This window comes from Danio aesculapii, chromosome 19, assembly GCF_903798145.1.
Source record: "Danio aesculapii chromosome 19, fDanAes4.1, whole genome shotgun sequence".
NCBI classification, from domain to species: Eukaryota; Metazoa; Chordata; class Actinopteri; order Cypriniformes; family Danionidae; genus Danio; species Danio aesculapii.
Window position 1 is genome coordinate 22,217,607 of NC_079453.1, and position 15,646 is coordinate 22,233,252.

General features: G+C 35.8%; 1 protein-coding gene across 1 annotated transcript in view; it reads right to left on the bottom strand.

Moving 5' to 3' along the window:
• Positions 1 to 1,391: 1,391 nt before the first annotated feature.
• The window catches only part of nudcd1 (NudC domain containing 1), a 58,848-nt gene continuing 44,593 nt past the window's right edge, over positions 1,392 to 15,646 (bottom strand). The window contains 2 exon segments of the mRNA XM_056480248.1: positions 1,392 to 1,906; positions 5,266 to 5,425. Of these exon segments, the coding sequence (XP_056336223.1) occupies positions 1,620 to 1,906; positions 5,266 to 5,425 (447 nt within the window). The 3' untranslated portion in view covers positions 1,392 to 1,619.

Sequence of the window (15,646 nt, forward strand, 5' to 3'; positions counted from 1 at the left end):
GCCTGGTTTATACTTCTGCGTCGAGTGATCAACATGACCCACGGCGCATGCCTTGCGCATTGCATTGCATTTATACTTCTGGGCGCTGTTTGTGTTGCTCTGCAATAACACATGTGAAATGCTAGGTGGCAGTGAGATTTTTATGAGTTTCTTCACTGGTGTTTTGTTTTTTCTAAAGGCTACTTTAATGTACAAGTGGCTAAAACTCACTGATTTTGAGGCGGGAAATGGCGGACGTGCAACAATTTTAATCAGAAGGTAAATACTAAACAAAACTTTTTACCTCACCTATAGCTCCTTCACGGGACTCGACACTTGTACACACACTCCAACAGGTTCACGTGGCTCTCGGTCCCATCCACACTCGTCAGCGCTACCAAGCCGACCAATCACAGAGCTAACGCTACCTGTCATTGCAATGTGAAGTTACATTTTTTTGAGAGGTGCATGTCAGGGTCGGCGTCAGCCACAATGAGGGCTTTGCGACATCGCGGAGGCTGCGCCGGAACATATGCATGCGCTTGACGCAGAAGTATAAATCAGCCTTAAATGGCCTTAATTCCTATTTACTTCAATCAGAAAGAGATACAATGAGCTTATTGTGTTCATGTAGTATTGCACAACACTTTTGGTGGTCTTAAAAGTGGGATATGGCTAAGGTTAGTGACAAGTCTGGGGTGTTAGGGTAGGTTTAAGGTAAGGGATGGATCAACAGTGTAATTCTAAATGTAATTACAGAAATTAATTGCAGATTTAATTACAAGCATAATTTTTTTAAATATTAGAACAATGTAAAAACATGTACAGTTGAAGTCAGAATTAGAATCTTCTTTAAAAATTTCTCAAATGATGTTTAACAGAGCAAGGAAATTTTCACAGTATGTCTGATAATATTTTTTCTTCTGGAGAAAGTCTTATTTGCTTTATTTCAGCTAGAATAAAAGCACTTTTGAATTTATTAAAAAACATTTTAAGGTCAAAGTTATTAGCCCCTTTAAGCTACATTTTTTCCGATAGTCTACAGAACAAACCAGCGTTATACAATGACTTGCCTAATTACTCTAACCTATTAAGGCCACTTAATATACTGTAAAGTGGGACCAATCATTATTTTAAACATATGATCAAGCAGTATAGACAAGTTTACATGTCACACCTGTCTGTCTGTCCAATTGTGATGCGGTCTCATGGCATTTGGTATCTGCTGATCTTTGACTGCTGACTCATGTCTTCAGAAATTGCTTTGTCAAAAAGGGTCGCAGGTTTGTTCTGATGGGGTCGTGGTCTGCAGGGAACACAACAATGGTAAATGTAAATACCTTCCTACTTTTCCACTGACTGCGGTCAGACAGAAAGAAACACTAAGAACAGAAAACCAAACAGACATGGTCTTACATATGCTTATTTATTGCATGTATCTATACATCCTAATGGAATGCAGTGTAACATTCAGGCTAGAGATTGTGCCTTCAGAGGAGCAGATGAGCATAGATTTCAAACCTGATGTTTTACATATAAAGACATTGTTTACACTAGTATATTAGAGAAGTTCATACCAACCTGGTTCTGAAATGTGCCGGATAAGTTGAAACCTAGATCTGAAGTATTGCTGGAGAATCTTAATTGTTCACTTTCAGCACAAACAGGTTGTTTAAAGTCAGGACAAAGAGTCTTTCGTTAGTGGCCCTGAATCCCAGTACAGGGTCATTGGTGTCTAGATTGGCTACCTGCTGCTTGGCAACCTGACCAACCTGGCGACCCTGCTTCCGGTTGAAGAGCACCGTGTCGACCGGCGAGGGCTGGCGATAAATGAAGACGCGTCTGAGGCACTCACAAAGGGCAGCGTAGGAGAAGTCGGGGGCACAGGTGGCAAACTTTTTATCACGTTTTGAAGCCTGAACATAACCTAATGAGAGAACAGATTAAAGAATGAAGATTCACTGTATATGATGAGATGGGTGGAAAGACAAGACCAGATTTATCTCGCATTTCAACATAAAATGTCCAGGTAATGATTCGCATTCATTAAATAATTACTTTGTATAGCTTTATTTTATACATTCCTAGGGAATTAATTATATATTCAAAATCCATGATTCACAATATTATAGATAAACAATAAAACATTAAAGAAACAGAAAGATCCAATTCCTCATTTATTCCTCTTGTGATTTTAATGCAAGTGATTTTAATTAATGAATACAGAACACTTCTCTTTGAAATAATCTTTTATTCAGATAACCTTCTCTATAAGACTCAAATACTTCCTCGACTCCTATACATTCTAGCTGTTTAACATCATGTCCAAAATCTATAAAATGTCTTGCTACGGCCGTAGTTATATTTTGTCGTCATTTACTTGATTTATGTTCACTAATTCGCAACCTCAACTGATGTGATGACTTCCCTATATATATATATATATATATATATATATATATATATATATATATATATATATATATATATATATATATATATATATATCTTTTGGCACGGACATTTTAACATATAGACCACATTACGAGTAGAACAAATAATACAGGTTTATTTTAATATTTTTACCTGTTACTGGATTCAAAAATTCCTTAGACTTTACTAAATTCTGGCATGCGGCACTTAACATAAAAAGTGTTAAAAAATACTGTCAAGATTTATTAAAGATGCAGAGAACTACGTTGCTTTGATCTAGCAATTTTATGTATTTGAAGCAGATTCCCTTTCAGATGCAGCATTTATGTGAGAATAAAATTTAAATGAATTATGCAACAACACCTGTTAAAGGGATAGTTCACACAAAAATGAACGTTTACTCAACAGTGGTTCCAAAACACTTGGGGCCCTATCATACACCCGGCGCAATAAGGCACAAGACGTGTTTGTCTTGACGTGTTGCTATTTTCAGACCATTGCAACCTTAATTTTCACGTTTTCCGCCACGTTGTTTAAATAGCAAATCTATTTGCTAGAAAGGAGGTGTGTTAAGGCGCATTGTTGGCGCATTGCTATTTTGAGGCACTGAAATAGACAATTGACCGCAATTGACCAGCTGAAAGCAGGTCTAAAGTCCAGCACAGAGCACATTAGTTGTGCGACTCGGATACACATTGCTTAAAACACGCAGGATGTACAGCAATACGCAAATATCTTTACAAATGAAAAAGAATTAAAGGAATAAAATATTACAAAAATGATAATTTCTACATAAATATAAAAAAACACTTCCATGTTTTCTTCATCTCGGGGGGCTTTTTTCAGTTTATTCATGACAACTTGTTTTTGTATAATGTTATTATTATTATTATTAATTTTATACATATTTATATTTGTTTTATTAAAAACAAACTTAGATTAGTCCACCTGTAGGGTTTTGGACCATATGGGGCATAGGACGTGTGTTTTTTGACCACACTTCCTTATTATTGTTCATTTATTCAATTGCTGGAAATTAGAACTGAATTTAGAAATAGTTTTGAAACAAATCTTTCCGCTTAACAAACAAAATTAATTATGTAGGCTAATGGATGTCTTCAGTGGAGTGTACAACACCATTTCCTTATCCACCAAAGAGAGAAACAGAAAGTGAAAGTAAAGGCTGATTGGAGGAAGCTCGTTCTTTATCCTCGCGCAGATGGACTGTTTAACTGTTTTCTCGCTAGTGAAGCATTCAGTTTTTCCACTTACAAAGTCCACCATGTAAATAGCAAATGCGCCAATAGCATATGCTTAAATCACACCCATAACTCAAGAGAATAAGCACAACCCTGTTAGACCATGCACCGCGGTGCAAAGCGTATTTTTCAGTCCTTAAAATAGCAAAAGTGGATTCGGATACGCCCTTAATGCTTTTGCGCCATGCGCTTTAGAATCGTCTTTAAAAACAAATGTTTACCAGTATCAAGTTTCTTTATATTATATATAAATATAATATTATAAATATTTTTTATTCGTGTTCAACAGAATAAAGAAAGTTAAGCAGGTTTGGAATAAGCGAAAGGTAAATATACGATTTCACCCATTTTTAGTTTTTGGTTGAACTATCCTTTTAGCCCTGGTGGTAGTACATTTACTGGTATTTGTGTCAATTTTTTACATGGTAAAAAAAAAATGGCGCAAATTGGCACATATATTTCATTACTTTATATTAACATTGTAACTTAAAATGAATACAAAGTTGCATGTTCTTAACAAACATATTTACTTTCATTCCCTAAAGCTATTGACCTTATTTTTTAATGCGGAAGAGAGCTCCTTTTTGCGATTGTTTAGAACTTCCGATTCAGTTGCCTAGGGAGAAATGACTAGGAATAATAAATGGCAGAGAACGGTCAAACTACTAGCTCTACAAAAAGGTGTGTTGATGACTATACATAAAAATCAGACTAAAATAATTATAAAAATATCAGTTTGCGACAAAGCAGCATAACAAGCTGTTTTTAATGTCTAAAAATCAATGGAAGTGAATGACACCAGAAGTCTCAAGCCAAAAAGATTTGTGTGTTTAAAAATGAGGGAAATTCAACCAACAAATTGAATCTCCTGCATTTTGAGTACGTAAAATAAGTATAGACCAATCGGGGACAGCTTTACAGCAGAAGCGTGCTTGGATTTGTTTGACTGTTCTGATTGACAGCTCCTGCATTTACCGTTCACCACAGCATAGAAGCACAGAATTCCACTATATTTTTCTACTACATTTAGTGTCACATTTGATTGAGAGAACCAGTCATTAATCTGAGTGGACCTGTGGTACCCTGGGCATTACATACTTAGTCATTAATATCCCATCTTGCAACTGTATAGTTTAAAAATGATCGCAGAATCATGTCAGAGAGCAAAGACTTAACTTGTAAGTTAATTTACTTAAATTAATAGTGATTAGCTGATTAGCAATCATGAACAACTGGGTCTAATCGGGTTTGTTTTTTTCCATTTGGGTCCATATTTAAATTAATAGAGTTCAAGGTAGCACAATTATAGCATTTCATTGTGCTATATGGGTCCAGGTCCAACTTTCAAACAGGTTTTTTTTAGGGTATTACATTTCCATGTCTCTTTGAGTTTGGCCAATTACTTTGAAGACCCCTTGAAGATTTTTAACTTGCTTTGTTCAAGGTAGATTGTATTAGCCATTGTCGAAATGAGCTGCTGTGTTTGTGTTCATTCATTTGCACACTCACAGAACCTGCCATTCCTATCTTTAAAAGAGATTTACAGGTGTTAATAGGATTTTAAGGTGTTTCACAAAAAATAAAAAGGCCTTACCGAGTGCATTAAAAGTAGAAATGTGCTCCCAGATATTGTTGTCCTGACCAGGACGGGGCTGCCAGAGCAATGCATCAACGTCATGCCGTAAGCAGAAAGCAGGCGTCTCGGAGGGGTCGATGTGCACAGAGAAAAGAAACTGATTGCTTCCAAGGCTCACCTAAAAGTCAAGAAAATGCAAACCATTTTTTAATGTAATTTTTCAGATTTCATTGTCATGTGATCCATCAGAAATCATTCTAAAATGCTGATTTTGTACAATTAATGTTAAAAACTATTTGCTTAATATTTCTGTTCTAAGCATTTTTCAAGATTGTGTGATGAATGGAAAGTAAATAACAGCTTTTAAGTGAGAACAATAAGTCTATGGAAGAGTGCTTTCAGATTTCATTTAAAATATCCTAATTTGTGTTTCGAATATAAATGAAGGTCTCAATCGATTGGAATCACATGAGAGTGAGTAATTAATATAGCAGAATTAAATATTTTGGGTGAAGTAACCCTTTAATAAATGTGGTAAAACAACTGTCTATAGAGAATTGAGTGCTTTAGGATTTCATCTAAAATATCTCAATTTGTGTTCAGAAAATAAATGAAGGTCTCAGGGGATTGAAAAGACATGAGGGTGAGTAATTAATAACAGATTTTCCATTTTTGGGTTAACTAACCCTTTAATAAATGTGGAAAAACAACTGTCTATGGAGGATGAGAGAGCTCTAGGATTTCATCTAAAATATCCTAATTTGTGTTCTGAAGATCGACAAAGGTCTAAGGAGACTGAAACAACACAAGAGTGAGTAAATAAAAACAAAATAAATTTTTGGGTGAACTAACCCTTTAATGAATGTTGTAAAAAGTGTCTATGGAGGATGAGAGAGCTCCTGGATTTCATCTAAAATATTTTCATTTGTGTTTTGAAAATGAATGAAGGTCTAAGGAGATTGAAACAACATGAGAGTGAGTAATTTAAACAGAATTTTCATTTTTGGGTGAACTAATCCTTTAATAAATGTGGAAAAACAATTGTCTATAGAGGACAAAAGAGCTCCAGGATTTCATCTAAAATATCCTAATTTGTGTTCCAAAGATGAACGAAGGACTCAAGGGATTGGAACGACATGAGAATACGTAATTAACAACATAATTTTCATTTTTCTGTGAACGAACCCTTTAATGAATGTGGTAAAAATAACAGTCTACGGAGGATGAGAGAGCTCCAGGATTTCATCTAAAATATATGAATTTGTGTTTTGAAGATGAATGAAGGTCTAAGGAGATTGAAACGACATCAGAGTGAGTAATTAATAACAGAATTAAATTTGTGGGTGAACTAACCCTTTAATGAATGTGGAAAAACAGCTGTCTATGGAGGATGAGAGAGCTCCAGGATTTCATCTAAAATATCCTAATTTGTGTTCTGAAGATGAACGAAGGACTCAAAGGATTGAAACAACATTAGAGTGCGTAATTAATAGCAGACTAAAAAAATTGGGTGAACTAACCCTTTAGTAAATGCTCCCTTACATAATATATTTATATATATATATGTGTTACATTTCAACTAGATAGACATTACTTTCTTTATATTTAGACTTTTGTATCTTGTTCAGTACAATGATTTTGTATAATTTATATATTATGTACATTTACATAATTCAATTTAAATCATAAGATCACCCACAACTGAATACATTCACTCTGTGCGTTTGCCTCTAAGTCTTCAAATTGCATCTTCTCAATAGAGACGAAGGCTGGCAAGCAGAATGGATATGAAATGGATATTGAATTCTTTTGAGTCCATTTTTCATTGTGCGGTCTGCCTATTATGTCATCAATCTAGCAGAAAATGACATGAGAAAGAAAAAAGATCTCCACACATATTCTCATAAAAAGATCCAATCATGGTGCAACCATCTGAAATGACAGCAGGATTGAAGCGTCAAGAGTAAACAACAGCAAAAGCAAAGATGGTGGCAGCTGTATAAGCCAACCAGCATCATCGTCACATCCACATGATGTAATAGACCTCTCTTATTACAAATCACAGCCATTTTCTTGTTACACTGAAAAATCCTAAGTGTTATGGCTCCAATTCTCAGTAATGTTTGCAGCTCTGCTTTTACACTTCAGCAAATGGATTTTAGAACATTTCCTTTAAAATGCCATTCATGGAAGCTCATCTACCTCTTTTCACTGGACTAACTGCACATTAAATTCAGAGCAATATGTTTGGGCCGTTAATTATGACTGATGGCAGTCTCACATGCTCAAATGTCTCTTCAAATTGCCAGCACTGTTATTTAGATGTAAAATACAGCTGAAATTCTTCAATATGTCACTCTCTATAGATCAGCTTTTCGAATTAGATTTTCACTCGATTTGAAAAAACATGTTAGTTTCTAAAGAGAATAAATGATGAGACTTTATGTAATACTTTAGATGTCAGAAATTGAAAGCAATTCCTGGACACAGAGGAAATCGCAGCATTTTAACTGAACATCAGATGTAGAAAATACATTCATAAATCTTGAATTAAAATGTATAATTTCTAAAGTCTGAATAAATATTTAAAATTTTTATATGTCAATTATATAAATATCAAATATTACTAGGCATGATTAAAAAAATTAAAATTAAACACTAATAAATACAGATATAGTACTACAATTTTTACTGTGGATCAATGTTTTATATCAATTTGTAAACAGTTCTTTGCAAGTTATAAGAAATTCAGCATTTTATTTATCAAGATTGTAATAATATTGATCAAGAATTTATTTTAATAAATACATTATCAATTAAAGGTTGTCATGTTTTTCACAAAAATTAAGCCTTTGACATTGTCGACATTCACAATAATTAAAAGTTGTATAGCCTTATACAGGTGAGTGGTCTTGACAACCTGTAGAAAACACACTCTTATCTCTCTGACACTGACTGACACTTGCACCAGTTTTGAGCCTATAACACATATGTTAAGGCAATGCAAAGACATGATTAGACATCCTGCCGCGCTATTGAGTTTTTCAGGCATTTGACACAATTACCGCAAGATTCACGCAACTCTCTTGGTTTGATAAATCTGAACTTTGGCAGACATTATCACCCATTAAATGATTCTTATGAATTAGAATGTTGTTCGCATGAATAAGCATGTTGTTAGCATGTTTCTTGAATGGCTTAGCATGCTTCTAGCATGAATTAGCATGATATTAGCATACATGTATTAGCATGTTTTAGTATGAACTAGCTTGTTGTTATGTTAACAAATCGGGTGCTTGCTGTAGTAGGGGTGTGATTTTGACATAGCACCTGTTGTTGGTTCCCTGAAGGGAAATCCTCCTGCAGACACAGGACAACAGCTCATCAAACTGGGACCGGTTCAGTCGGAAGTACCGCTGAGCTGGCACAGCTTCTGGAGGTGTTTATCGACACCATTTTTCAGCCTTCCTAATTCACATAAAGCACAGCTACCCTCTTGATAAAATCCATGTCAGCCATTTAGCAACAAAACTGGATGACATGAATCTGCCTCTATTATGAAGTGAATTTCAGGTGCAAATGAAGCGAATTTGATGTGAAAATGAAGCGAGTAAGCTCAAAATGTTCACACGTCGAATTACTTTTGATGAGTAATGTAGTTACTTTGATTTATTTGTGCAAGCCGCATCTGGTGTGAACACCCCATTACAATCACTCCATGTCTAAAAAAAAAATAAAAAAACTTTGTGCATTCATGGATTGTGCTTCACAGAGGTGAGTGGGCTTGACAAACCACCTGTAGAAACACTCTTCTCTTCTATTGTATATATGCCGACAGCTAGCTTTCTGCAACTCTCACATGGTCGCCCACTGAAGCTAGTCAGTACCTGGATGGGAGACCACATGGGAAAGCTGGGTTGCTGCCGAAAGTGGTGTTAGTGAGGCCAAAAGGGGGCACCCAACCTGCGATCTGTGCGGGTCCTAATGCCCCAGTATAGTGACGGAGACTCTATACTACTCAGTTCGGATGAGACGTTAAACCAAGGTCCTGACTCTGTGGTCGTTAAAAATCCCAGGATGTTCTTCGAAAAAGAGTAAGGGTTTAACCCAGATATCCTGGCCAAATTTGCCCACTCTGTCCATCATGGCCTCCAAACCATCCCCATATCATAATTAGCTTCATCACTCTGTCTCCTCTCCACCAATCAGCTGGTGTGTGGTGTGTTGTCTGGCGCAATATGGCTGCCGTCGAGTCATCCAGGTGGATGCTGCACACTGGTGGTGGATGAGGAGATTCCCACCAATGTGTAAAGCGCTTTGAGTGTCCAAAAGTGCTATATAAATGTAAGGAATTACTATTATTATTATTACTATATGCAGCAGGCCCTTAAACTCCTTACTCTAGCACTTAATTCTCTGAGCACTAACAGTCCCTTTATAGAATTAGCACTTCTTGTGTGTATTGCCTCTTTTTATTAAATTTCTGAATGCCTCCTCAATTCTAAGCTGCTTTGGATAAAAGCGTCGGCTAAATAATTGAACAAAAATGTCTTTAAAACATTACATTTTCATGTTTCAGCACACAAACATCTCCAAATGATTCCACTAGACTATTTTTAGTGATACATCTCAGCAGTGAATGTTTATATCTAAATGTATTATAGCTGGCATTTCTATTATTGTCTCAAGAATTACACATATAATGCTGTAAGACTTCAGTTCTCTTTAATGCATTTTGTTGCCTACATTTAGGAGCAACATATCAGGCTTTAAAAGTGTTCCTACAGTATGTCAATTACAGTTTGCACTCATTTGATGATAAGTCGCCTACAAAGCCAACTCGTCACTGCACTGTAATTACGAGGGGATCCTGAAATGCGTTCCTGTATTGTTTATGGGAGCGAATGTACTGTAAGTGATCCCAGCGATGTGCGCATTTATGGCGTCAACCGCAGCACACAAAGCGAACAGGAGGACTGATAATGAAACACATCTTAAAATAAAAGACCCGTAAAACCTCTGTTTCATTATGTTCAGAGTTGCACTTGCTGGCGGCTGGTCTCTCGGCGAGAGGTCGAAATGTTTATGACTCTGCACAAATGGGCACCTAGCTGTGCCAGCACTGCTTCACAAGAACATCACACAGTCGCATGTTTAATTCATGAACACAGCGGTCGCGGAGAGCTCAACAATAAAGATTTCTTCTATGCTGGCAACAAAAAAAAAAAACTAACACAATTACATGCATGACAGCCAGACAAGTTTCCCTTTGTGTAAACAAAAAAATACAATTAAAGGGTCAGTTCACACCCACAACACAAATTCTGTCATTTACTCACACTTGTGTTCACTAAAAAAATTATTGGATTTACTACATTTTTTAAGGTAAGAGGTTGCAAACAATGTATATGGGCTGAATTTAAACAAATACATTACATTTAGTAATGTTTAACTTCATTTGTTTGTTTAAATGTGCCAATATAAATAGTTCACAACCACTTACTTTAAAAAATGTAGTAAATCCAATAAATCTTTCTTCCAGTGTTGTTCTGAACCAATTCAACACAAATTAAGATATTTAACTTTTTAAATATGTTTTAATTTGCAAAATGTCAGCCAATCATACAAAAGCTTGCATTTACTGCAGAGTTTACAATCCAATGAGGGGGTCAAAACAGGGAAAGAAAATAGGGTGTAATTTCTAAATAAGATTTTGATGTGATAAAAATAAATAAATAATTATCATATGAACTCTTGTTACATGAGAGCAATCTTCGTTGTTTTTTTTGAATCTCAATATGCTGCTCTGACACCCAGAAACATAAAAAGCTTGCCTCCATCTCCATGTCAGAGCACTTTTAGCTTAGCTTAGATCATTGAATCAGATTAGAGCATCAGCATCTAACTAAAGTTAGAATCTAAAAAAAGTTTCAATGATTTTAATATTTAAAGCTTGACTCTTCCGTAGTTGAAATTTGGATTTTGTAGTCCTGATCATGTATTCGCAATCATAATCTTTAAGCGCAGCAAGTCATTCCTGTTTGCATGAATTCTGTGCTCGTAATGTTGGACAGTTTATATCCTAAGTTAACAACTTAATTTATGTGGAAAATGAAACTAGTTTAGCTCTTTTATTGTTCCTTAATAAATAAGTTGTGCATTAGAGCATGCAAAATACACACAGAAGCACTAATATGTGATTGTCACAGATCAGATACAATAGACCGTTGTGAGAGCTATTTCTACAAATTTACATTACTGATTAACCTTTGCTTTTAGATTTCATAAAATAAGTGCAGTAGTGTTTTATGTGAATTTTGCCTTTTGCATGAAGTGCTTTTAACTAATGCTGCATTCCAAAATGTATCTGAAAACATATGGATGGGTCAAATTCTCAAATTATTGATTAATTAATAAAAAAATATTGTTCAAGTAATGAATTTAATTCCATTTTTCAATTCATTTTGTATTTGTCACATACAGTCATACACAGTATGATATGCAGTGAAATGCTTAAAGGTTCAAGACACCCTGGAGTACTTTTTTTCAGATTTTAACAGATTTGTGTGTGTTGAGCAGTTAAGACACGGCACCAGTCAGCTTTAATTGTGGGGAAAAGTGGATAATTTTGAGCTTTTATCAGCAAATTTCATCTTCCGGGTTTAAAATAATTATTGGGGCGGGATCAAAATCGGTGACGTAGCACGACTCTGCTAGTGGAGTAATGGCACGTCGGTTTCTCATTATTATTCATAGCTGAGTTTTCTTATCCTATGAGAAGAACCTGCTTCTTAATTATTCATGAGAGCATGTGCTTTCTGAAGGCAAGGCAGACCTGCCAAGCTGTGAGACCCAGTGACTGGGCGAAACCGCATCCGCATCTGGCACGGGTCGTATGTGTTTGTTTCCATGATTCACAGTGTTTGTTGCATGTTTTTCACCACAATGATATATTAATATATATAAAAAAGTCGTTACTGCATGTTTTAGTTGAATAGATTGAAAATAGATAAAACTCAACTGTTTAACTTGTAAAATGAGCCCTTTGCCAAAATAAATAAATAAATAAATGTGTAGTGTTAATGGTATTTAGGTATTCAGGTTTTAAGAAAACTTGCCCTGGCCTTAAAAACATATTTTGCTTCCCTTGAATAAAGTCACTCAAACAAGAAGAAAAAAAGACTTCCCTGAACCCAACATAGGCTCTTTCTGAAAACGTAGCCCTATTTATATTTCTGGAGATGTAGTCAGAGGATCGTATAGCTTCATTTTGTCTTTAAAACAAACACTAGGGGGCAGTATAATGAAGTTCCTTTTTGCGCTTACTAACTGACCACTTACCTCCGCATGGATGGTTTTTCAGCTGTTACCAGTAGCTCGCCATGTACGTCGGCGGATTTGAGACACAGAGCGTGTCAAACAAAAACAAAAGACAACAAATAAAACCAAAAAAAACAACAAATAAAACAAACAAGTAATTAACAGGATGTAGTAAAATCTGAAAACATGGTAAAAATCTAGAGGCTGTGAGGGCTTTTCTTTTTCTGGATTGCTTTTGGAAAAAAAAATGTTGGTTGGGTTTAGGAAAGGTTGGGTCTGTCTGTCGGTCAGTCAGTCAGTCGACAACGGTCTCTGGTGGATTTACGTGAGAACAGCAGTCATGAAAGGCACTTGTGAGAGAAATTTGATATCTTAAAATGCGGAATGATATCTGGCGGATTTGCAAAAACAAAAAGTGCAAAAAAAACAATGGCTCCTGGGACTTATTTGTCGATCTCACGAAATGTTTACAGGGGTACATTATCAGAAAGAGCCTGGGTTGACTGAACCACATGAATTCAAAAGTGACAAGTGACAGCAGAAAGGTTAAACATTAACTTAACCATACCAACTACACAAGCAGCTTCTGAACAATGCATATATAACAGTGAGAAATATGAAAATAACCATCCATCACCGCAAGTATTACTCTATCTCTGCTTATCAAAAAGCCCTTTAACCCATCTCAAACGGCTTTCGAGATACACCTCATTCGCATATACAGTAAATGTCAGCCCTCTCCCTCACTTGTGGCTCGAGACAAAAGATGAGTGCATGTCTCGAAGGAAAGGTGCCACTCGTCAGTAACACAAAAAAGAAATACAAGTTCTTTCTCCAGCTGAGGGACACAGACACACAATCCGAATCAACATGGGAAAGGCTCTTCTCACAACATAGAGAGAGGCAATCTGTGAGCGAGTGCACTCTGGAAAGGTCAGTGTGTTTCGCTGCATCAATGTAAGTGATTTAGAAGTGAGAGGAAGAGAGGAAATGAAAGAGAGAGGAGCAGGTGGAATTTTATTCTATGACAAAAAAAAAAAAACACATCTGAAAGCCTTTGCAAAATGGACTGCATGTATGCAGACAAAAGCAAAATTTTCAATGAGAAGAGCTCCTTTGAGGTGCACATAAAAGGTGTGCGATGATGATGATGATGCATAAAAAATAAAAATAAAACAAACAAACAGGAGCAAAAAAATAATAATTATAATTATTGCCCAAATTATTTTCACTGAATATCCATTTAACATTCAGCAGGATAACATATTTTTCTCAGACTTATTACAATTTATATGATAATTTCACTACTACTACTTCTATAAATAATAGTAATATTAATAGAACATTTTAATTGAAGTCAAGTGGATTTGAAAGCTTATTTATTTACTATGATGATCCAGATATAATTGTAAGAATAATTTCATATCCATGTCTTTCATGTAATTTATAATATTTTTTATAATATAATTATTATATAATAATAATCATTTAAAGTAATACTTACTTTCTAATGCTAACACTTTTATTTATTATGTCTATATTATACAATCACCAGCCTCTTTATTAGGTACACATTACTAGTACCAGGTTGGACCCTCTTTTGCCTTCAGAACTGCCTTAATCCTTTATGGCATAGATTCAACAATGTACTGGAAATATTCCTCTGAGATTTTGGTCCATATCGACATGACAGCATCCCGCAGTTGCTTCAGATTTGTCTTCTACACATCCATGATGCGAATCTCCCGTTCCACCACATCCCAAAGGAGCTCTATTGGATTGAGGAGCTGGTGACTGTGGAGGCCATTTGAGTACAGTGAACTCGCTTACGTTCAAGAAACCAGTCTGAGATGATTCACATTTTATGACATGACGTGTTATTTGGATGGAATTGGCCATCAGAAGATGGGTACACTGTGGTCATAAAGGGATGGACATGGTCAGCAACAATAATCAGGTAGGCTGTGGCATTGACACAATGCTCAATTATTATGCTAAACTAATGTGCCCAAAGTGTGCCAAGAAAATAGCCCCCACACCATTACACCACCACAACCACCAGCCTGAACCGTTGATACAAGGCAGGATGGAGCCATGCTTTAATGTTGTTGATGCCAAATTCTGACCCTATCATCAGAATGTCGCAGCAGAAATCTAGACTCATCAGATCAGGCAACGTTTTTCCAATCTTCTATTTTCCAATTTTGGTTAGCCTGTGTAAATTGTAGCCTCAGTTTCCTGTTCTGAGCTGACAGGAGTGGCACCTGGTGTGGTGTGGTGTTCTGCTGCTGTAGCCCATCCGCCCCAAGGTTCCACGTGTTGTGCGTTCACAGATGCTCTTCTGCATACCTCAGTTATAGTAAGTGGTTATAAAGACTTTGTCTTTCTAACAGCTCGAATCAGTCTGGCCATTCTCATCTGACCTCTGGAATCAACAAGGCACTTGCACTTTACTCTTTTTTGGACCATTCTCTGTAGACCCTTGAAATAGTTGTACATGAAAATCCCAGTAGATTAGCAGTTTATGAAATACTCAGACCAGCCGATCTGGCACCAACAACAATAGCACGTTCAATATCACTTAAATCAATTTTTTTCCCCATTCTGATGCTCTGTTTGAAATGCAGCAGATCATCTTGACCATGTGTACGTGCCTAAATGCATTGAGTTGCTGACATGTGATTGGCTGATTAGACATTTGTGTTAATTTGGACAGGTGTACCTAATAAGCAATACCTAATGAGCAGTTGGACTTTACCTAATAAAATGGCCGGTGAGTGTCCACACACATACTTTATTATTACTTCAATCAAAATTTCTTTTCTATTAATTTTTTAATCTTCTTTAAAAAATTATAATTATATGACCTTTTAACAATGCCTTTCTCTAGTTATCATGTTTGTTTACTGCATTTGACTAATTGGAAATTTGTCAAATTATTCACAAATTTTGTTCTGTTGTTGCTTTGATTACTCATGATCATCTGTAAGTCGCTTTTGATAAAAGCATCTGATTAAATGTAAATGTAATGCAATAATAATAAAAGCTTGTAAAAGTTTCTGCCAAATAAATATATGAT